Genomic DNA, 22,942 nt, shown 5'->3' with positions numbered 1-22,942 from the left:
ATTGAGTGTGCATTGGGTGTGCATTGAGTGTGCATTGAGTGTGCATTAAATGTGTAAGTGTATTAAGTGTGCATTGAGTGTGCATTGGGTGTGCATTGAGTGTATTGAGTGTGTATTGAGTGTGCATTGAGTGTATTAAGTGTGCATTGAGTGTGCATTGAGTGTGCATTGGGTGTGCATTGAGTGTGTACTGAGTGTGTATTGAGTGTGTATTGAGTGTGCATTGAGTGTGCATTGGGTGTGCATTGAGTGCATTGAGTGTGCATTGGGTGTGCATTGACTGTATTGAGTGTGTATTGAGTGTGCATTGAGTGTATTAAGTGTGCATTGAGTGTGCATTGAGTGTGCATTGGGTGTGCATTGAGTGTGTATTGAGTGTGTATTAAGTGTGCATTGGGTGTGCATTGAGTGTGCATTGAGTGTGCATTGTGTGTGCATTGGGTGTGCATTGAGTGTGCATTGAGTATGTATTGAGTGTGTATTAAGTGTGTAAGTGTATTAAGTGTGCATTGGGTGTGCATTGAGTGTGTATTGAGTGTGCATTGAGTTGAGTGTGAGTGTAGTAAGCGTGTATTAAGTGTGTAGTAAGCGTGTAGTAGTGTGTAGTAAGCGTGTAGTAAGTGTGTAGTAAGCGTGTAGTAAGTGTGTAGTAAGCGTGTATTAAGTGTGTAGTGTGTAGTAAGCGTGTAGTAGTGTGTATTAAGTGTGTATTAAGTGTGTCGTAAGCGTGTAGTAGTGTGTAGTAAGTGTGTAGTAAGCGTGTATTAAGTGTGTATTAAATGTGTATTAAGTGTGTAGTAAGCGTGTAGTAGTGTGTAGTAAGCGTGTAGTAAGTGTGTAGTAAGCATGTATTAAGTGTGTAGTAAGCGCGTAGTAAGTGTGTAGTAAGCATGTATTAAGTGTGTAGTAAGCGTGTAGTAGTGTGTAGTAAGCGTGTATTAAGTGTGTATTAAGTGTGTAGTAAGCGTGTAGTAGTGTGTAGTAAGCGTGTATTAAGTGTGTAGTAAGCGTGTATTAAGTGTGTATTAAGTGTGTATTAAGTGTGTAGTAAGTGTGTAGTAGTGTGTAGTAAGTGTGTAGTAAAGGTGTATTAAGTGTGTATTAAGCGTGTAGTAAGCGTGTAGTAAGTGTGTAGTAAGCGTGTATTAAGTGTGTAGTAGTGTGTAGTAAGTGTGTAGTAAGCGTGTATTAAGTGTGTAGTAAGCGTGTATTAAGTGTGTAGTAAGCGTGTTTTAAGTGTGTAGTAAGCGTGTAGTAAGTGTGTAGTAAGCGTGTATTAAGTGTGTAGTAGTGTGTAGTAAGTGTGTAGTAAGCGTGTATTAAGTGTGTATTAAGCGTGTAGTAGTGTGTAGTAAGCGTGTATTTAGTGTGTAGTAAGCGTGTAGTAGTGTGTAGTAAGCGTGTATTAAGTGTGTAGTAAGCGTGTAGTAAGTGTGTAGTAAGCGTGTATTAAGTGTGTAGTAAGCGTGTATTAAGTGTGTATTAAGTGTGTAGTAAGTGTGTAGTAAGCGTGTAGTAGTGTGTAGTAAGCGTGTAGTAAGTGTGTAGTAGTGTGTAGTAAGTGTGTAGTAAGCGTGTATTAAGTGTGTATTAAGCGTGTAGTAATGTGTAGTAAGCGTGTATTAAGTGTGTAGTAAGCGTGTTTTAAGTGTGTAGTAAGCGTGTATTAAGTGTGTATTAAGTGTGTAGTAAGCGTGTATTAAGCGTGTAGTAGTGTGTAGTAAGCGTGTAGTAGTGTGTAGTAAGTGTGTAGTAAGCGTGTATTAAGTGTGTAGTAAGCGTGTTTTAAGTGTGTAGTAAGCGTGTATTAAGTGTGTATTAAGTGTGTAGTAAGCGTGTATGAAGCGTGTAGTAGTGTGTAGTAAGCGTGTAGTAGTGTGTAGTAAGCGTGTAGTAAGCGTGTATTAAGCGTGTAGTAAGTGTGTAGTAGTGTGTAGTAAGTGTGTAGTAAGCGTGTATTAAGTGTGTAGTAAGCGTGTATTAAGTGTGTAGTAAGCGTGTAGTAGTGTGTAGTAAGCGTGTAGTAAGCGTGTATTAAGCGTGTAGTAGTGTGTAGTAAGCGTGTAGTAGTGTGTAGTAAGCATGTAGTAAGCGTGTATTAAGCGTGTAGTAGTGTGTAGTAAGCGTGTAGTAGTGTGTAGTAAGCGTGTATTAAGTGTGTATTAAGTGTGTAATAAGTGTGTAGTAAGCGTGTAGTAAGTGTGTATTAAGCGTGTAGTAGTGTGTAGTAAGCGTGTATTAAGTGTGTAGTAAGCGTGTATTAAGTGTGTATTAAGTGTGTAGTAAGCGTGTAGTAAGTGTGTAGTAAGCGTGTATTAAGCGTGTAGTAGTGTGTAGTAAGCGTGTAGTAGTGTGTAGTAAGCGTGTAGTAAGCGTGTATTAAGCGTGTAGTAAGCGTGTATTAAGTGTGTATTAAGTGTGTATTAAGTGTGTAATAAGTGTGTAGTAAGCGTGTATTAAGTGTGTATTAAGCGTGTAGTAGTGTGTAGTAAGCGTGTATTAAGTGTGTAGTAAGCGTGTATTAAGTGTGTAGTAAGCGTGTAATAGTGTGTAGTAAGCGTGTATTAAGTGTGTAGTAAGCGTGTATTAAGTGTGTATTAAGTGTGTAGTAAGCGTGTATTAAGTGTGTATTAAGTGTGTATTAAGTGTGTAGTAAGCGTGTATTAAGTGTGTATTAAGCGTGTAGTAGTGTGTAGTAAGCGTGTAGTAGTGTGTAGTAAGCGTGTAGTAAGTGTGTAGTAGTGTGTAGTAAGTGTGTAGTAAGCGTGTATTAAGTGTGTATTAAGCGTGTAGTAGTGTGTAGTAAGCGTGTATTAAGTGTGTATTAAGTGTGTATTAAGTGTGTAGTAAGCGTGTATTAAGTGTGTATTAAGTGTGTAGTAAGCGTGTGTTAAGTGTGTATTAAGTGTGTAGTAAGTGTGTAGTAAGCGTGTAGTAGTGTGTAGTAAGCGTGTAGTAAGTGTGTAGTAGTGTGTAGTAAGTGTGTAGTAGTGTGTAGTAGTGTGTAGTAAGTGTGTAGTAGTGTGTAGTAAGTGTGTAGTAAGCGTGTATTAAGTGTGTATTAAGCGTGTAGTAATGTGTAGTAAGCGTGTATTAAGCGTGTAGTAAGCACGTAGTAGTGTGTAGTAAGCGTGTAGTAGTGTGTAGTAAGCGTGTAGTAAGTGTGTAGTAGTGTGTAGTAAGTGTGTAGTAGTGTGTAGTAAGCGTGTAGTAGTGTGTAGTAAGCGTGTAGTAAGCGTGTATTAAGCGTGTAGTAAGCGTGTATTAAGTGTGTATTAAGTGTGTATTAAGTGTGTAATAAGTGTGTAGTAAGCGTGTATTAAGTGTGTATTAAGCGTGTAGTAGTGTGTAGTAAGCGTGTATTAAGTGTGTAGTAAGCGTGTATTAAGTGTGTATTAAGTGTGTAGTAAGCGTGTAGTAAGTGTGTAGTAAGCGTGTATTAAGCGTGTAGTAGTGTGTAGTAAGCGTGTAGTAGTGTGTAGTAAGCGTGTAGTAAGTGTGTATTAAGCGTGTAGTAAGCGTGTATTAAGTGTGTAATAAGTGTGTAGTAAGCGTGTATTAAGTGTGTATTAAGCGTGTAGTAGTGTGTAGTAAGCGTGTAATAGTGTGTAGTAAGCGTGTATTAAGTGTGTAGTAAGCGTGTATTAAGTGTGTAGTAAGCGTGTAGTAAGAGTGTAGTAAGCGTGTATTAAGTGTGTAGTAAGCGTGTATTAAGTGTGTATTAAGCGTGTATTAAGTGTGTAGTAAGCGTGTAGTAAGCGTGTATTAAGTGTGTATTAAGTGTGTAGTAAGCGTGTATTAAGTGTGTATTAAGTGTGTATTAAGTGTGTATTAAGTGTGTAGTAGTGTGTATTAAGTGTGTAGTAAGCGTGTATTAAGTGTGTATTAAGTGTGTATTAAGTGCTTATTAAGCGTGTAGTAAGTGTGTAGTAAGCGTGTATTAAGTGTGTATTAAGTGTGTATTAAGTGTGTATTAAGTGTGTAGTAAGTGTGTAGTAAGCGTGTATTAAGTGTGTATTAAGTGTGTAGTAGTGTGTATTAAGTGTGTAGTAAGCGTGTATTAAGTGTGTAGTAAGCGTGTAGTAGTGTGTAGTAAGCGTGTAGTAAGCGTGTATTAAGCGTGTAGTAGTGTGTAGTAAGCGTGTAGTAGTGTGTAGTAAGCATGTAGTAAGCGTGTATTAAGCGTGTAGTAGTGTGTAGTAAGCGTGTAGTAGTGTGTAGTAAGCGTGTATTAAGTGTGTATTAAGTGTGTAATAAGTGTGTAGTAAGCGTGTAGTAAGTGTGTATTAAGCGTGTAGTAGTGTGTAGTAAGCGTGTATTAAGTGTGTAGTAAGCGTGTATTAAGTGTGTATTAAGTGTGTAGTAAGCGTGTAGTAAGTGTGTAGTAAGCGTGTATTAAGCGTGTAGTAGTGTGTAGTAAGCGTGTAGTAGTGTGTAGTAAGCGTGTAGTAAGCGTGTATTAAGCGTGTAGTAAGCGTGTATTAAGTGTGTATTAAGTGTGTATTAAGTGTGTAATAAGTGTGTAGTAAGCGTGTATTAAGTGTGTATTAAGCGTGTAGTAGTGTGTAGTAAGCGTGTATTAAGTGTGTAGTAAGCGTGTATTAAGTGTGTAGTAAGCGTGTAATAGTGTGTAGTAAGCGTGTATTAAGTGTGTAGTAAGCGTGTATTAAGTGTGTATTAAGTGTGTAGTAAGCGTGTATTAAGTGTGTATTAAGTGTGTATTAAGTGTGTAGTAAGCGTGTATTAAGTGTGTATTAAGCGTGTAGTAGTGTGTAGTAAGCGTGTAGTAGTGTGTAGTAAGCGTGTAGTAAGTGTGTAGTAGTGTGTAGTAAGTGTGTAGTAAGCGTGTATTAAGTGTGTATTAAGCGTGTAGTAGTGTGTAGTAAGCGTGTATTAAGTGTGTATTAAGTGTGTATTAAGTGTGTAGTAAGCGTGTATTAAGTGTGTATTAAGTGTGTAGTAAGCGTGTGTTAAGTGTGTATTAAGTGTGTAGTAAGTGTGTAGTAAGCGTGTAGTAGTGTGTAGTAAGCGTGTAGTAAGTGTGTAGTAGTGTGTAGTAAGTGTGTAGTAGTGTGTAGTAGTGTGTAGTAAGTGTGTAGTAGTGTGTAGTAAGTGTGTAGTAAGCGTGTATTAAGTGTGTATTAAGCGTGTAGTAATGTGTAGTAAGCGTGTATTAAGCGTGTAGTAAGCACGTAGTAGTGTGTAGTAAGCGTGTAGTAGTGTGTAGTAAGCGTGTAGTAAGTGTGTAGTAGTGTGTAGTAAGTGTGTAGTAGTGTGTAGTAAGCGTGTAGTAGTGTGTAGTAAGCGTGTAGTAAGCGTGTATTAAGCGTGTAGTAAGCGTGTATTAAGTGTGTATTAAGTGTGTATTAAGTGTGTAATAAGTGTGTAGTAAGCGTGTATTAAGTGTGTATTAAGCGTGTAGTAGTGTGTAGTAAGCGTGTATTAAGTGTGTAGTAAGCGTGTATTAAGTGTGTATTAAGTGTGTAGTAAGCGTGTAGTAAGTGTGTAGTAAGCGTGTATTAAGCGTGTAGTAGTGTGTAGTAAGCGTGTAGTAGTGTGTAGTAAGCGTGTAGTAAGTGTGTATTAAGCGTGTAGTAAGCGTGTATTAAGTGTGTAATAAGTGTGTAGTAAGCGTGTATTAAGTGTGTATTAAGCGTGTAGTAGTGTGTAGTAAGCGTGTAATAGTGTGTAGTAAGCGTGTATTAAGTGTGTAGTAAGCGTGTATTAAGTGTGTAGTAAGCGTGTAGTAAGAGTGTAGTAAGCGTGTATTAAGTGTGTAGTAAGCGTGTATTAAGTGTGTATTAAGCGTGTATTAAGTGTGTAGTAAGCGTGTAGTAAGCGTGTATTAAGTGTGTATTAAGTGTGTAGTAAGCGTGTATTAAGTGTGTATTAAGTGTGTATTAAGTGTGTATTAAGTGTGTAGTAGTGTGTATTAAGTGTGTAGTAAGCGTGTATTAAGTGTGTATTAAGTGTGTATTAAGTGCTTATTAAGCGTGTAGTAAGTGTGTAGTAAGCGTGTATTAAGTGTGTATTAAGTGTGTATTAAGTGTGTATTAAGTGTGTAGTAAGTGTGTAGTAAGCGTGTATTAAGTGTGTATTAAGTGTGTAGTAAGCGTGTATTAAGTGTGTAGTAGTGTGTATTAAGTGTGTAGTAAGCGTGTATTAAGTGTGTATTAAGTGTGTATTAAGTGTGTATTAAGCGTGTAGTAAGTGTGTAGTAAGCGTGTATTAAGTGTGTATTAAGTGTGTAGTAAGCGTGTATTAAGTGTGTATTAAGTGTGTATTAAGTGTGTATTAAGCGTGTAGTAAGTGTGTAGTAAGCGTGTATTAAGTGTGTAGTAAGCGTGTAGTAGTGTGTAGTAAGCGTGTAGTAAGTGTGTAGTAGTGTGTAGTAAGTGTGTAGTAAGCGTGTATTAAGTGTGTATTAAGTGTGTAGTAGTGTGTATTAAGTGTGTAGTAAGCGTGTATTAAGTGTGTAGTAAGCGTGTAGTAGTAAGCATGTGTACCTGTACTGCACCACCATCATGTTCTGCTCAGCACAGTGTCGTGCACAGCGGATGTAGCGCATCCAACTGGACTTGGACGGGTCGTTGCCGTCCAGAAAGTGCAACAAGGTTCCCTCCGAGTCGTAAATCTGCAACACAAAAGGTACTTGATGAAGGTATGACGAAGTACTTTCATATCTACACAATCCTTCATGATCATAAAGTACTTTGCGCTTATATTGTTTCATAACATAACAAGTATTTGTATTTACAGGATATCCTTTTCCTGTATCGCTACTCATTCTTCAAGTCCTTGATGTCCAGTATGTACTTGTGTGTACTTGTACATACAGCAAGTATGACAAAGGGCTAGGATGACATCAAGTACTTTAAGTACACGTTGGATGGTGTACACAGCTTCCTGCCATGGTGTGATGAAGGCGCAGCAGGATGACTGATGGAGAATGTGTGGTAGTACACAGTACTGTAGTAAGAATGATGTAGTGTGTGTACATGTGTAGTACACAGTACCAAGGTGTGTAGTAAGAATGATGTAGTGTGTGTACATGTGTAGTACACAGTACCAAGGTGTGTAGTAAGAATGATGTAGTGTGTGTACATGTGTAGTACACAGTACCAAGGTGTGTAGTAAGAATGATGTAGTGTGTGTACATGTGTAGTACACAGTACCAAGGTGTGTAGTAAGAATGATGTAGTGTGTGTACATGTGTAGTACACTTTAGTGATGAAAGGCGTGTGGAAAGTGTGAAGGTCACACTAACCTCTAAAGAGTAAACCATGTGACCACTTTGTCACTCACTAAATTCTTCTTGTTTGACTTACAAAGCGACCACACAAGAACATGTGTGTGTGTGTGTGTGTGTGTGTGTGTGTGTGTGTGTGTGTGTGTGTGTGTGTGTGTTATCAGCACACACGTGTATAAAAAGTCACTAATGCAGCACTCAAAGGTCCTTAGCACCTAAACGCCTCACATGTCATCTATGAGCTGATAAAAGGTAACTTCTGGAGCGCATCACATCATCACCCAGCATTAGCTTAGCATTAGCTTAGCATCAAAGGCGGTCTTGTGTGTGTTGCCAGTCGGGTGGTGTGTGTGTGTGTGTGCAGACAAGATCAAGCTTCTTCTGCTCCAATGTTGTTTCTTCTTCTTCAGTCCAAATCCAGGAAAACTCTTCCTGAGAGAAGATCAATGACGCCACGCTTGTCTTCTACAGCTAATCAATGACAGTCACTAATTCTACCGTTATCTGCTCTCTTCATCACCTCCTCGACTCCTCCTCTCCCTCCTTCACTGGTACACACACACACACACACACACAAACACAAACACACCAGTATGATGAAAACACACACCAGTCACATCTCATTCACACAATGCAGCCATGTGGCTTCACATCTCATTCCTTCCTACTGGCTCCACATTCTCTTCACACTGTCTTCACATGTACTTCAGACCTGGTTTCAAACCTGATCCACACCATTTAGCGGGTGTTCCTGTCATGACAAAGTTGTGTTGGTGTGAAAGGAAGGTCCGGTTAAAGCTGGGGGGGTGGGGACTTTGCACATTTATCTTCAGCACGTTGAGCAGAACCAACAGAACCAACAGTCTGGACCTCCACATGCGAGCGCGTCAGCGTTCTCAGCGAGCCGCCTCATCAATCAGCAGGCTGATAATGGGCCAGACATCCCATAATATTTGGAGAAGCCAGTCGTGGGCTGCATGTGGAGATCACTGCTTTCTCACACAACAACTACACCATGAAGGGGGGGGGGGGGGGGGGCAACCGGACCAATGGCACTTAAAGTTCTTCTTCAGCATTACCATGGCAACCGTAAAGCTTCCTAAGGTTTGGTAACAACAGCACCACCTACACACATGCCACGCTTCACACAAGAACCGGGACTCTTTCACAATAAAAGCTGGTGACCTCTGCCCTCAGACGGCCATGATGTCATTGCGGTCTTTAATAAAGTGTGGTTCCGTGCAGACGTGCTGACGGATGGAACATTAACAAATAAAATCTGCTTTATGATCCGGAATACGAGAGTCCGACAGGCCCGGTAGAGTTCTGGGAATCCTCACGGGCCTCACGCTAACAAAATATTTCGCCTCAAGCTGCGCCGATGAAGCTTTGCTTTCTTTGCCGCCGCCTTCACGACAGCTCGGCCCAGACTCGCAGGACCGGGTCAGAGCCGTGACAGTTTCATGTGTTTTCCCTGGAACTTCTCCGCTCCGGGTCCACCAGAAATGTCGTCTTCTTTCAAAGTAAAAGGAGGAGGAGCTCGCCATAAAAAGTCCTGTGTTGTTTCTGGCCCGCATGCTTCACCAAAGACATGACTGCAACGGTGCCGCCACGTGACGTACGGCACTAAAGGACGTCTCCTCCTCTTCCTGTTTGCACTGCTGATGCTAACATTGTTTTATCCCGTGCTAGCACGGCTCCTCGCTGCATCATCATTAACACCTTCAGACAAGCTTCCTGATTGGCTAGCACACACGTGTCACTTCCTGTTTGGCAGCGCATCAACAACCTCCGCTCCCTGGCCAAACAAAATCACTCACTTAATGGCCGCCGCCTACAGACTGCTCTTAGCCAATCACGTCACTGCAACCACCAGCTGTGGAATACTTGCATCAGTACTTCAATAAGTACTACAGTACATCTAGCCCAGTATCCTTCCTGGTAGTACAGTGTGTGTAATACACATGGCCTCTGGGGGCGAAACATAACACATGACAGTAATGACATCATATCTAAGTGGGCGGGTCTTGTGCTGCAGCTGTCACTCAAATCTTTATGTTCTCAGTTTGAAGAACAGACGCTGACAGGAGGAGCACGCCACCCCCGCCCGACTTGACCTCTGACACTCCTCTCACAACCTCCTGCCAACCCCCCCCCACCCGAGACTGATGTCCGGTCAAATGACGTCTGAGCGACCTTTAGCATGATGCCTCCTGGGACACATCCTTCATCCATCCTCTCTCCCTCCCTCCCTCCTAGCATCCTTCACTCTCCTACCTAGCATCCTTTACACTCTCCTAGCATCCTTCACTCTCTTACCTAGCATCCTTCAGTGTGTTTCCCAGCATCCTTCAGTCCCTCCTAGCATCCTTGAGTGTGTATCCCAGCATGCTACAGTGTTTCCTTGTATCCTCCAGCGTGTTCTTACCTCCCACAGGTGTCGTGTGTTCCTGGAGGCTCCAAAGCGGACTTTGTCCAGCATGAGGGGGGCGCCCTGGAAGGGGCCGATCCAGGTTCCCTGAGGAATTCTCTGGGCGGCGCAGATGCCGTATCCGAGGCCGGGGACGGTGCTGGTGCACAGACACACCTGCACACGTGCACAAACAACACACACGTTCAGACGAAGGGAAAGTGTCGCCGGCTGACGAGGGGGCGGGGTCTCACCTCCCTGGGAAGATCTCTCAGCCAATCGGGAACGTCGGGCAGGGTGACGGGCGCGGTGGTGCTGCTGGTCCCGACCAGCCTCCTCAGGGAGTGCAGCGGGCCGTGCATGGGACACTCGCCATTGCGGTTGTCTGCGCACATGTCGCAGCCTGGATGGGGGAGGGAAGCTTCACACGTTAAGAGTTTTCCCGCCCTTCGTGACAGGCTGGATTTGTGCTGCTTTGGAAGGCGAGTTGTGTTTGGAGCGCCTCCAAGTCAAATCATTCCTCACATACTTCCTGCATGAGAAAGTCAGGTTTGCGTTCAAAGCGCGTGACACTAATTGCCTGCTGATGATTATCTGCGCCGCAGAGTCCCACGCCGCCCCGCGCAGACGCCCGACCCGGCGCCGCCCACAGGAAGTCCAGCTTGTTTTCTTGAAGCCCTTTTTCCCAAAATTAAAATATCCGCAACCGAGGACTGAGCGACGGCTGCGTTTAGGCGCTGATGGATGGACACGCATTCAAGCGCTGTGGGGGCCGGCGGGGGTTGAGTCGGGGGGGGGGAACATTCCCACTTTGGGACAGACGGAAAAGTCAACTTTGGAAGTTCAAACTCTCCAACTCGCATCTGACCTCACGTCACTCAGCCGCTTGTCTGCGTGTTGCCTAGCAACCACAATGACACATCATCATCTTCACATCATCACACACTTCATTTACTACACACACACACACACACACACACACACACACACTGTGGGAGCACGTGCACGCGTGCGTGTGAGACCCTCACAGGTATGCAGGTAAACACTGCAGCTGTGTCTCCACTGGTGGCAAAACCAAGTACACTGTCAGTGCCCGCATGGCGCACTCAGACTGTTGAGAGTGCAGCGATGCACACTTATGTGCGATGCACCCTCATTTGTCGCTACCTTGGCTGCGCAGCAGAAAGGGGAGGAACTAACTTCAAATAACGGCGGCTGCAGAGCAACCCTTACAAAATAAAAAAAATACAAATACATTTAAATAAAAAATAAATACGTCATTAATGAATAAATTATAGGTTTTTAAAAATTGCAAGAAAAAAAAAGTAAAGTAAAAATGCGTGCATTCAGGAAATAAGTGCACAGTACACTATATTGCATACTCAATTTTTCGAGTGCACAAGTGCGTTTGCACTGACAAGTACAGCAAGTTGCACTCAAATGGTGAGTGTGCATCGCTCGCTGTTGCTGCCTTGGCTACGTAGCGGAAGGGGAGGGAAGAACTTCAAATAACGCTGGCTGAGGCGCAACCTGTACAACATGAAAAATAAATACCCCAAATTAATATATAAATAATGAGTCAATTACATATTAAATAACAAAAATAAAAAAACTTCAAAATAACATGTACAACAATAAATACATAAAAAATAATAATAAATGACCTATTTAATCATTTGTATTAAAAAAAATAATAATAAAAATGTGAACACTCAGGAACTAAGTGCACAGTCTATTAACTGACGTCCTCACAGGTCTCCTGAGTGCTTGAGTGCGTTCACACTGAGGAGTACGGAACGTTGCACTCAATAGTCGCCGTCCTGGCCACGCAGCAAAAGGGTTGGGAAAAATAAACCAGAAAAAATGAAACACAAACACAACTACATGATTTATGACATGTATTTTTTTAAATCACAATACAATTCAAATGCGTGCACTCGGGAACTAGAGTCAGTGCACAGTGTACACAGTACACTTCTTGGCGTACTCATGAGTCTTTTGAGTGCATGAGTGTGTTCACACTGACAAAGTACGGCAAGTTTTATCCAAAATGGCCCTCAGCCATCGCCGTCTTGGCTACGTAGCGGAAGGGGAGGGACTAACTTCAAATAACGGCAGCTGATGAGCACCCCGCCCAATAAAACATAAACACATGTGAATGTGAAAACATGGAATATGTGGGAAGTCAGGAATGACATCTTCAATAATCATTTTTTAATATGTGTGCACTCTGGAACTAAGTGCACGATATATTTGACGTACTCACGAGGGGAGGGCCTGACTTGAAGTGATGGGGCAACCTGTACTAAATAAAAAAGAAGCAAACAGGCAACTCAAAAATGATATTCTAAATATTAAAACAATTCAAATAAAACTAAAACGTACGCACAAGTGCACGCTATATTTTTTGGCATACTAACGAGTCTTTTGAGTGCCCAAGTGCATTCACACTGAGAAGTACGGCAAGTGATGCACACTTACCACACTCAACTGTCTCAATGACTTCAAATAACAGCGGCTGAGGAGCAACCCGTACAAAATAATAAATAAATACTAAATGATATACTAAATGTTTTGTTTTTTTAAATAAAAATAAAGTACAGTGATTTCAGTCAGGGATGGGGGCAGCCTGGCACACACACACTCTGCAAGAACAGCACACTGTGTACTTCAAGTATGCCAGTGGAGACGGCACATCACACACATCCAGTCTTTTCATTCTAGCTGATTTATTTCCTATTTGGACTCTTTTGTTCTTGCAGAACACACACACGCACACACTTTCAACGAGTGTGTGCGTATTCAATCAAAGAATGTCACATGACATTACAGCCACATGCTTGATTTCTTTCTGCAGTGCACTTAACGCTTTCCTATGAAGGCAGTGTTAAATAGCAACAACAACATGAAAAGAAAGCATGACATTCAAGTGTAAACGTGACACTGCAGCAAACGTGCAACCATCAGTGAAGACGTGTTTCCTGGCGTTGGTGTTCGTATGGAACGATAGTTTCATGGCGCACGCGGGAATCCTACAGAAAGGCTGACTGGGGAATGTGAACGCGACGGGTGCCGCTGCCGAGTCCGGATGCACCACGGACGGCTAATAAAATAATAATAATAATAATAATAATAATAATAATAATAATAATAATAATAATAATAATAATAATAATAATAATAATAATAATAATAAACGGTGAATAAAAACATCAAGCTAACATGCAGTGTGTTTAACAAATGCTATAATTGTGCTTTCAAGCCAGGAGTGTATTTTTATTGCATACGTTTATTTGACTTTGTTTTTTTAAACTGTTTTATTAATAGTTCTAGTAATATATATCTATAATTATTATTAGTGTGTGATTGCTTTATTTACACACTAAACACTTCTTACACACGCACGCCCCCCCCCCCGAGACCTCAATATGGTTGTGTTGGGATGATAAATAGCGGGCTGGTGGATCAATGACACCCCCCACCTCTACCCCCACTTGGTGACCCCCCCCCCCCCAATCCCTGGCAAACACAAAACTATATACGGCAATTAATTCCTGCTTGTCCCTCCATCCCTCATCGGGTCTGCCGGCGCGTATCGACGCAGATTACTGCTGATGAACCGTTTTATCACTCACCACGCACGCACACGCACACACGCACACACACATCTTCATCATGGACGTCTTCACTTTGAACACAAACACACTTCGGGCTCCAGCGGCAAACTAAAATCGACTTTTTCCTACCGTGAAAGGATGCAGAAATATTCAACTCACAATTGCAATTTTTGGTTGTTTTTTTTGTAATTTTACTCACACACATACACACACACACACACGCCATCACTGTGTGTGTGTGTGTGCGTGCGTGTGTTTGTACAGGACCTAAAAGAAGCAAGTAATACTATTGAAGTGATGTGAAATAAAAGTAAAAACTACAAATAAAGTATACTTTACTTTCTTAGGTTGAATTTCTTTCAAAGTCAAATTGATTTCCAAGACAAGTTTCAATTCCAAATAATAAATATTGGGGTGCACACTGGAAACATCAAAGCATAAAATGGTGTGTGTGTGTGTGTGTTTGTGTACATACGGTTGTTGGCGTCAGCGTTGTGGTTGCTGATGGGGATGATTTCCATCCTCTGTTGTCCGTACAGGAAGTAGTCCAGCTCCTCGGCGCTCAGCTTCATCCTACCCGCCGCCGTTTTCCCGCCGTCGTCTTCGCCGCCACCGCTCTTCACGCTGGACGACACCACCCCCACCCCCCCACAGCTCTGCTCTTTGGCCTGAAGCAGGCGTCCGGCTGCCGGGTTCTCGGCGGGTGGGCCCGCCGCCAGCAGATCGCCCCCGGGTGCCAGGGCCTCCCCGTAGAGCGCCGCCTGCTGAGCCACAGGAAGCGGGGCGAGCCCCGAGGAGGAGGAGGTGGGTGTGAGGGCGGCGGCCCCCGACGAGGAGGAGGAGGTGCAGTGCGAGGCGGCCAGGAGGTGTCCGTGCAGGCGAGACGAGCGCAGAGTGTCCGAGGACGGCGGCGGCAGAGGAGGCTTGAGCGGCGTGTGAGGGAAGAGCTGCTGCCAGTGATGCAAGTACGACGCGTCCACTTTGAGGAAGGCCGACGCACTCAGCTCGCCCGGCTTCAACATGGCCGCCGACACGCCGTCTGCATGGGATGGGGGGGGGGGGACATGACATGTGTCAATCATCTGTCACAAGGTCACCTGTCACTCACAAGTATCTTCATGACATCTCGCCAACACCTACATAATATCATAGCAGGACTTCCTGTCATTCACCTTGTTTAACACTTTCACAATAAAAGCAAAGTAAAGTTTCTGCTGCAAAATGTTTTTCAATGGGGAAAAAAAACCTGCGGTGGTCCACTTTAGCAGATAGAACCTCGTAGAACCTGATAGAACATTCTCGGCGCCCAGCTCGTGCGCCACTTTAGTCAAACACCGACACACGCCGAAAAAAAGAAAATAAAAGTGCACTCAAACACGGCGGGAGGTGATAAAGTGATTAAAGGGCCCAATACCGGACAGTTAAAATGAGTTAATATTAAAAAGATTATGAATTTATTATTGTTATTATTATTTTTAAAAAGAGTCATCTTCACGAGCCGCCGTCAAGACGCCCGTCACGCGCTAGCCCTGAGCGAGACTCCCCTTCACGAGCGAAGAAAGCAGACAAAAGAAAAGAAAAGAAAAGTGAGAGAAACGAGGAGAAAGAGGAGGAAAAGAAGCTTACCGCTGTCAGTGAGCGCTCGGGTCGGAGGAGCTTTCTTCCATGGAGGACACTTGATGTGTGTATGTGTGCTTCACGAGCCCCCAAGAAGCACGTGACCACGGGCTGCACGCGCCCCCTTTCTCTCTCGCTCTCTCACTCCCTCTATCTCTCCCCGTCAACCCCCAGCACACTTTTCCCTCGTGACCTTTCACCTCGTCAAATGAAACATAAATCAACATGAATATTTTCTGGACGCTCACGTGTGACGTCACGAAAGCCTAAAACAGCCCACTTGTTAGCAAAGTTCACTTTTAAGGTAAATATCATTCATTTTTAGAATGAGTTCACTCTGCTTCGCTTCTTCTTACACTTGTACTGTACGACACTGGGGGAGGGGGATGTGCTCACGTGACTTTCCGTCGTACCGTCGGCGAGTCCTGACCCCTAGCGGCCGGGGTAAGAATGAAAGCCACAAACGCTACTGCAGTCATTTCCTCTGATTGTTCCAATTCATTTATGTCACATGATTATTATATTATGATTGGTGTTTGACCGGTTGCTATGACGACAAGGACCAGCGAGGTGGAACGGTCACAAGGTCAAACAGTTTTTCTAACAGGTTTTTTTTTCTTTTTGCTTCCTTTTTTTGCTGTAAAGATTACACCTTATTATTACTTTGATTATTTTTATTACTCTTAGCTGGCCTCAACTTCCTTAGCCCCAAGTGTGTGTGTGTGTGTGTGTGTGCGGACAAGACAGATTACAGCTGAGCTCATTGTGTTTTTGGGTCGGTCTCGTTATCCACGACCCATAGCTTTCCAGCCGTCTGCTGCACACACAAGCACACACACACACACACACACACACACACACACACACACACACATCCGTCATGGTGCGCTGGCGTGGATAAGGACATCAGCTAAACGGGCTGACACGTAAACGTGCGCGCTGTTATGACTAGCGTCGCCGTGACAGCCGCCATCCGTCATCCTCGGGAGTGCTGCTGGATTGATAAGGAACAAAAACACAAACATTACGCGTCTGAAAGTCAGCTCTTGTTGGCTAAAAGAGACTTTTCCAGCACCACCAGAACGCGGGGGCCGGCAGGAGGTCAGTCGGTCGCTACTAACAAGTCATGGAGGACGAGTTTTGGAGTTTCACCCGTTGTGTTCATCATTTTCATGGACACCATTTCTAGGCGCAGCAAAGGCGTGGGCGGAGTCCAGATTGGGGGCCTTAGGATCTGGTCTCTGCTATTTGCAGACGAGGTGGTCCTGATGGCCTCATGGGGCTGTGACCTTCAGCCTGGGAACACCTGGGTGTCCTCCCGGTGGAGCTGGAAGTCTAGACCTCCCTATGGAGACTGCTGCCCCCGCCAGCCGGATAAGTGGAGGGAAATGGAATGGATGGATGGATTTTATGGGAATAAAGTCACAATACGAGAGGAATATTTACAAGAAGAAAGTTGAAATCGTTGCAAAAACAAACAAACATAAAAGTCAAAATGTTAAGAAAAAAGACAAAAAAAGCCGCAATTTTATGAGAATAATTTCATTAAATGAGGAAAAATGTATTTCATTTTCATTTCATGAGCATAAAGCTGAAATACTACTAAATATGTCTTTATCTTTGAAGTACAATATATTCAAAAACAGCAAAAATGGGTGAAAAAGAGTGAAGTTGATAATAATAATATGTATATGAAATATATATCATTGTTAGCACACTGCACTAAACGCATGTTCCTCCACGTGTAGGAAGAGTAAGTCTACTTAGTGTCATTCTAGGTCTAGTTTGTGCTGTTGAATGAACGAGCTGAGGCGTGTTTTTCCTACAGCGGCTAAAAAAAGGTGCGCTCCGGCAGGTATTGAAGGTAAAAAGGTAAAAAAAAAAAGTCATATTTTGTGTTGCGTTGCAAAGCCTCCAAGGAGGAGGAGGAGGAGGAGGAGGAGGAAGGCTAGGCAGAAGGAAGCAGCGGCGGCGGCAGGAGGAGGAGAATTAGCTCTTTTCATGCATTGATTAATGGCTTTCCACAGCAAAGCGCATCGCAGCCGCCGACCGATCGATGAATTAACTGCCCAAATTCATCATTTTCTACAACAACAGCTAATTATTTCCACACCGGACGCCTCAGAAAAACAGCATATTAACAAGAGTTCATTTAGCAAACACACACACACTCACACACACACACACACTACTACCTCCATCTCTAACCCTGACACATGACACAACACCTCTTCATTCCTCTACACACACACACACACACACACGCGCTAACAAGTTGTACACATTTCATTTCCGCTATGTCGTACAGTACACACCTAAAACATTCCTATCAACTTCACTCTTAACGCCTTTTTACCCCATTTTTGCTGGGGGGGGGGGGGTATATTTCAAATAGTTCAACTTCTCTCTTGAAATAATCTTTGTACACTTTATTATATATATAATATTATAACTTTATTCCCATAATGTTATCATTTTATTCCCATAACGTTATGACTTTTCCCCAACCTAATTGTCCAAAAATGACAACTTTATTTTGTTTTGTCATAATAGTACAACTTTTAAAAAGTTACAGATTTTTTTCCTCAAATTACAGCTGTTTTTCTCCATTTCTCCTGCCCCCCCCCCCCCCCCCCCCGCTATTTCAACTTTCTTCTTGTAATTTGTCCCTAATATTATGAACGTATTCCCATAATATTCCCCCAATGACAACTTGACTTTTGTACGTGTAGTTTGTTTCTCATAACAGTACAAGTTCAAATGCAGTACTACTTGTGTTTGGGTATTTCACGTGTTACTAAAATGACATGGTTAACCCCTCATAATATCATGAATTTATTGTTTTTCTTAATATTTGGACTTCATTCTCGTGGTTGCTTTGTTTGTTTTTCAAAATATGACCACTTGAATAAACAAGGTCTTTTTTCTGGAGGATTTCAGCTCTATGCTCCTAAAATGCCATGATTGTTCCTCAACATATGACCATGAAATATTCTCAGGAAATAACATCTCTTTCCCGTTAGAGTACAACTTTTTGATGCTAATATTTGGACTTTATTGTTGTCAAACCACTGCGGATTTGTTGTTTTTAGTTTTCTCCTTAAATGACATTTTTAGAATGAATTAATGCAAAAATAAAAACAGCCGTGGGTACTTTGGACACCCGTGTGCAAAAAAAACCCCAACACAATGTTTCCCCCAGGACTGCAATCTACTCGTGGCTGTGGTGGCAACAAACATTTACACAATGGAACACGACACATTTGCAAAACGGGAGTCAAAATGTCACACTTTTAAAGATGGAGCCGCCTGTCGGTGCTTTTATTTATTTATTTATTTTTAGCCCCCCACATGTGATTTCATGTCAGAGTCACCAAAAGTCTCTATCACATGATGCTTTTTTGTTGTTGTTGTTTTTTTAAAGAATTTAGAACGTGTCTGATTACTTGCCACTGCTCCTTCCTGCTACCTCTTCTTCCTCTCTGGCACACCAGCGGCGTTACAAATGTCACAAATCTATCAGTGGCGCTCCAAATGGATTTGTGGCGGGCCTGCTTCTTTGCTTTATAAAAATGTAGAAACCTGTTCTGTATGAAAAATATACCAAATAAAAACAAAAACATGAAAATTATAAAAATATATATATATATTAAAACAATAAAAACAAAAATAAAAAACATTAAAAATAAAAAACAAAAACAACAATAAAACAAAAATAAGTAAAATGAAAACAAAAAATAAAACTAAAAAACAATAAAAACAAAAATAAATAAATAAATAAATAAAAAACAACAATAAAAACGAAAATAAAACAAACAAAAACAATAAAAACAACAATAAAAATAAATACAATAAAAAACAACAATAAAAACCAACCAAAATAAACAAAAAACAAAATCAACAATAAAAAAACAACCACAATAAAAATTAAAAAAACAATAAAATAGACCTTTTCCCCCGATGTAACGTGTAATGTTCCGTAATAACTTCTTTAATGTAAAAAATAAATAAAAAATAGAAATAAAGTTGCCCCATCTGTAATGTTCTATAATAACTTCTGTTAAAAAAAGAAACTCTTAATCGCCAGTTTTCCACATGTAACATCAGTAATGTCAAAAAAAAGAAAAGGACAACATAACAGGAGGGGTAAAGACTGCAATAAATGGATGAAGATAATTAAGACGACGAGTGATCAACAGGAACACGTGCGCGTGTGCGGGTGTGCGTGTGTGAGTGATGTAGCGTGTTTGCATTCACGCGTGTGTAACAGCACGTCACTTCCATTTCCATAGCGGCGTGTCGTTAGGGTCCTGTTTGACATTCAATTAAAACATTTACATTCCTGCTTAATTAATTCAGCGGACGGCGGCAGGAAAAGACGAATGGACGGGTCGCTTTGACAGGAGGCCGATAAAACTCTACGGCGTGCGTGCGCGCGCGTGCGTGCGTGTGTGTTAAGGTCACCGCAGGCTGACTATTATAATTCATGTGTATTGACAGATATTCATCAGGGACTTTTATTCTATTTTGCAGCTTCGGTGTGTGCAGCTGAAGGCGAGCGTTTAATGCACTAACGTCGTTGAACACTTGAACACTCCGCACACTCCATTAACCCTTCCTCCGCTCACCAAAACCAGCAGAGCACCCGTCAGGATTAAGAAAAATAAACTCTACAACTTGTAACTTTGTGAGAGTGTCACGTGGAATTACAGCATGTCAATGAGATATATAGATATACTGGATTAAATATATATTATTATGATATACATCATTTCATTAATAATGTCATCAAATCAATGCTTGAACTAATATTATAGTGTACATGTACTGTATGTAGACGTTACCATGTTTTTGTCATCCCAGCAGGCAGGGGGGGCTGTTGTCTCTGTTCCTCACATCGCAGCGGCGTTACGGAAGTGGATCAGCTGACAAGCTCCGCCTTAAAGTCAAGTAAAACTCCAAAATAAATACTAGAAATCATCTCCAAAGAAAATAATTTTGTCATGTTTAGCTTTACACGGGGAGAGTGACTGGTTACGCGGCACTATTATTATTTTATTGAGGGAGATATGTTGTATTAAGGGAACTACAAGTCAACTTTACAAAACACCACCTTGTTTCCTGGTCGCCTTCCTCTCCCTCGGTGGGCGTGGCTGCCACACAGCAGGCAGGGAGGGAGGGGCGGAGGCATATGACGTGTCCGGCTTCGGCGCTCTTTTTCCCCGACATCTTTCCAGCTGAGAGCCGCTGTCCGCTGCCCTCTCGCTAGCCGCTAGCCGCTAGCCGCTAGCAGCTAGCCACCAGCTGGTATCAGATGGCGGCCCGTTTGGCGTTTACCGCTCTACTGCTACTCGGTTCCGCCTCCCTGCACTCGGCGTCGCCTTCACGGACCGGACCCAAGGTGACCGATAAGGTAGGAGGTGTACGAGCGTAGCACACTAGCAACACAGGTGTGTAGCGCTTCAGGTGTCAAATGATTTGAACCCCGCCTGAAGGCGTCCCGCCGTCACGTGACCTGCATAGCAACGCTCTGCTTTGGTATCGCGAGAAAGGAGATCATCGTGGCTAGCTAGTTTGGGATTAAATACGATTTTGCTTATTCCTTCGCCTTTTTGGACATTTGATGTGGAACTACGAATTGTTCTATGTGATGTGCTCCAGTGTAGCTTGTGTGCATGTTCAAAATTAATGAGACCATAACCAAGACCGTGTTTGTTTACTACTGTACGAGCGTCCCGCCGTCACCTGTCCTGCATAGCAACGCTCTGCTTTCGAGGAAAAGGCTTCTTGAGACGTCATCTGTACTTCTGTGAAGAAGGTGTCGGACGTTTCGCTCCTCATCCGAAGAGCTTCGAAGCTCAGATGAGCGTCTTGAGATGACGTCTCAATCTGTACGACTGAGAGCCTACACAGAAACGCTCTGCTTTGTTGTCGCGAGAAGGATCGACATTGTCGCCGCACCTTTTAAAGTCATGGTTGCAACCCGCCATTAAACTAAAAGAAGAAGAAGAAGAAGAAGAAGAAGAAGACATTGTCGCCGCTAGCCACCTTACCTTGTTTGTTAGCCGCCGCACGTCAGTGCGATGCACTGATAACCCTCGAATTGTTACAAGAATACCTCTCTGACGTTATCAAACGAAAGTAAACATTAGCATTGTCCTCTGGTGTTATTTAACGAGATGGACGTGCTTAGCTTCGTTAGTTAGCTTGTCATACACATTTGCTAGGAGACACAATAAATAATTTTTTGATTGATTGACTGTGTGCGTGTGCGTGCGTGTGTTTGTACAGGTGTTTTTTGACATCACAGTGGCAGGTCACGAGGTGGGCCGTATCGTCATCGGCCTGTTTGGAGAGGTGGTCCCTCTGACTGTCAGTAACTTTGTCGCCCTGGCAACAGGAGAGGTGATTTTGTCTCTGTGTGTGAATGGAAGAAAGCATTTATTTTTATTTTTTTTTTAAAAAGGAAACTGTTGGATTGTGTTGTCGTTTGTGCACAGAAAGGTTACGGCTACAAAGGCACAAAGTTCCATCGAGTCATCAAGGACTTCATGATCCAAGGAGGAGACTTCACGGCCGGAGACGGGACTGGAGGTCCATCAGCTGTAGCGTGTTTGACATGTTTCTATTGCTGGAAGCTTGCTAGGTGCTAAGGTGTTGTAAGCGTTGTCATATGACAGGGATGCTAATGTGAGGGAAAAAGAATGTTCCAACAAGTCACGTGACTGTCTAAGGTGTGACCAGCAGGTGCCATCATGTGCTTCTTGTGGCTTTCAGGTCACAGCATCTACGGGACCACCTTTGCTGACGAAAACTTCAAACTGAAGCACAGCTCGGCCGGCTGGGTACGACATCAGGAATCCTCCTGAATCATCACTCCTTTGTTTGACTCCTGTTCCTACTTCCTCCTTGATTTGATTCTCGGAATATTAGGACTTTATTTTCATAACATTCACATTTTAGTCCCATCATCATATTACAGCTGTTTTCCCCAACCTACACATTTTTTTCTTTAATATTCCAAGTCTATGCTACTAAAATGACTATTTTTCCTCACACTATGACCAGTTTATTCTCGCAAGATTGGGACTGTTTTCTCGTTAGAATTAGACATTTTTCTTAATATTTTGACTTTATTCTGGTGAAATTTTATGTCTTTTTCTCTCAATATTTAGATTTTATTCTGGTAAAATGTCAACTTATTTTCTCTTCATATTTAAGGCTGTGTGTGAATGTGATATTTCAGCCCCCCTTTAAATGAAAAAAAGTGTAAACAAATGCCACCAGTTCTATGGATCGTCATGAAATTTGGTGGAGAAAGAAAAAGTCTCCCGGACCCATCTTCCCAAATGAACAGGAAGTCGGCCATGTTGGTTTGCGGTGGTAATTTTGGGGTGAAAACCACGCGGGGGTTGTATTTGGATGAACGGGTTCAAATGACTGCTGGGTTTTCCATTTTCTTTCCTTTGACTTTTCTTGTTCAATGATATTTCCCACAAGGGTTAGAGGTGACCCTAAACGAACCCTAGAAGCAGGTGTTTGCTGTGCTAACAGGTGTGTGTGTGTGTGTGTGCGTGCCAGGTGAGCATGGCCAACGCGGGTCCAGACACAAACGGCTCCCAGTTCTTCATCCTGGCTACCAAAGCTCCGTGGCTGGATGGCAAACACGTGGTGTTCGGAAAGGTCCTGGACGGGATGGTGCGTTCACGTGCACACACGCCCACACACACACACACACACACACACACGCAATGAACGTAATCGGACGCGTCTTCTGCCAGTCTGTGGTTCACACCGTGGAGCTCCAGGACACCAACGAGAGGAACCTGCCGTACGCAGAGTGTGTGGTGGTCAACAGCGGCCGCATCGCCGTCAAGGAGCCTCTGGTGGTGGAGGTGGACGGCTGGTAGATCCTCCACACGTCTGCTATGCATCCTGATACGTATTCATATCGCATCTTCATGTTTACTTCACTCAAACGTGCTCTTCATCTTCTGCAACCACAGCACACCGTGATGATGATGATGCAATAAATGTTGGTGCCAAACA

The 22,942-nt window shown here is 42.9% G+C and overlaps 2 protein-coding genes across 4 annotated transcripts in view; one reads left to right on the top strand and one right to left on the bottom strand.

Moving 5' to 3' along the window:
- Positions 1-20,394, bottom strand: part of prdm6 (PR domain containing 6) — a 26,536-nt gene extending 6,142 nt beyond the window's left edge. The window contains exons 1-6 of one of the 3 annotated variants that reach the window (XM_054773550.1): positions 20,007-20,394; positions 19,738-19,832; positions 13,752-14,315; positions 9,914-10,062; positions 9,678-9,836; positions 6,507-6,634 (exon numbers count right to left, since the gene is read on the bottom strand). In XM_054773550.1, the coding sequence (XP_054629525.1) occupies positions 6,507-6,634; positions 9,678-9,836; positions 9,914-10,062; positions 13,752-14,298 (983 nt within the window). In that variant the 5' untranslated portion in view covers positions 14,299-14,315; positions 19,738-19,832; positions 20,007-20,394. Of the gene's footprint in view, positions 1-6,506; positions 6,635-9,677; positions 9,837-9,913; positions 10,063-13,751; positions 14,316-14,902; positions 14,943-19,737; positions 19,940-20,006 lie in introns of those variants that run through there. The other 2 variants (XM_054773551.1, XM_054773552.1) reach the window with 2 other exon arrangements.
- ppic (peptidylprolyl isomerase C) lies at positions 19,864-22,942 on the top strand. Its single transcript, XM_054773565.1, has 6 exons — positions 19,864-20,306; positions 21,185-21,298; positions 21,394-21,487; positions 21,671-21,738; positions 22,475-22,591; positions 22,675-22,942. Exons 1-6 carry the CDS (start codon positions 20,208-20,210, stop codon positions 22,801-22,803), a joined length of 621 nt encoding a protein of 206 aa, XP_054629540.1. The 5' UTR covers positions 19,864-20,207; the 3' UTR covers positions 22,804-22,942.

The sequence above is a fragment of the Dunckerocampus dactyliophorus genome, chromosome 4, assembly GCF_027744805.1.
Source record: "Dunckerocampus dactyliophorus isolate RoL2022-P2 chromosome 4, RoL_Ddac_1.1, whole genome shotgun sequence".
Classification (NCBI taxonomy): Eukaryota; Metazoa; Chordata; class Actinopteri; order Syngnathiformes; family Syngnathidae; genus Dunckerocampus; species Dunckerocampus dactyliophorus.
Note: the sequence above shows the minus strand (reverse complement) of the source record. Positions and strands in the feature narration are given on the sequence as shown.

Bases quoted from the DNA above. Each gene is read 5' to 3' on its own strand.
- ppic (XM_054773565.1), top strand. From the start codon at position 20,208: ATGGCGGCCCGTTTGGCGTTTACCGCTCTACTGCTACTCGGTTCCGCC. The intron at 21,488-21,670 runs GTCCATCAGCTG...TGTGGCTTTCAG, and splicing joins GGCCGGAGACGGGACTGGAG to GTCACAGCATCTACGGGACC. The intron at 22,592-22,674 runs GTGCGTTCACGT...GTCTTCTGCCAG, and splicing joins GAAAGGTCCTGGACGGGATG to TCTGTGGTTCACACCGTGGA.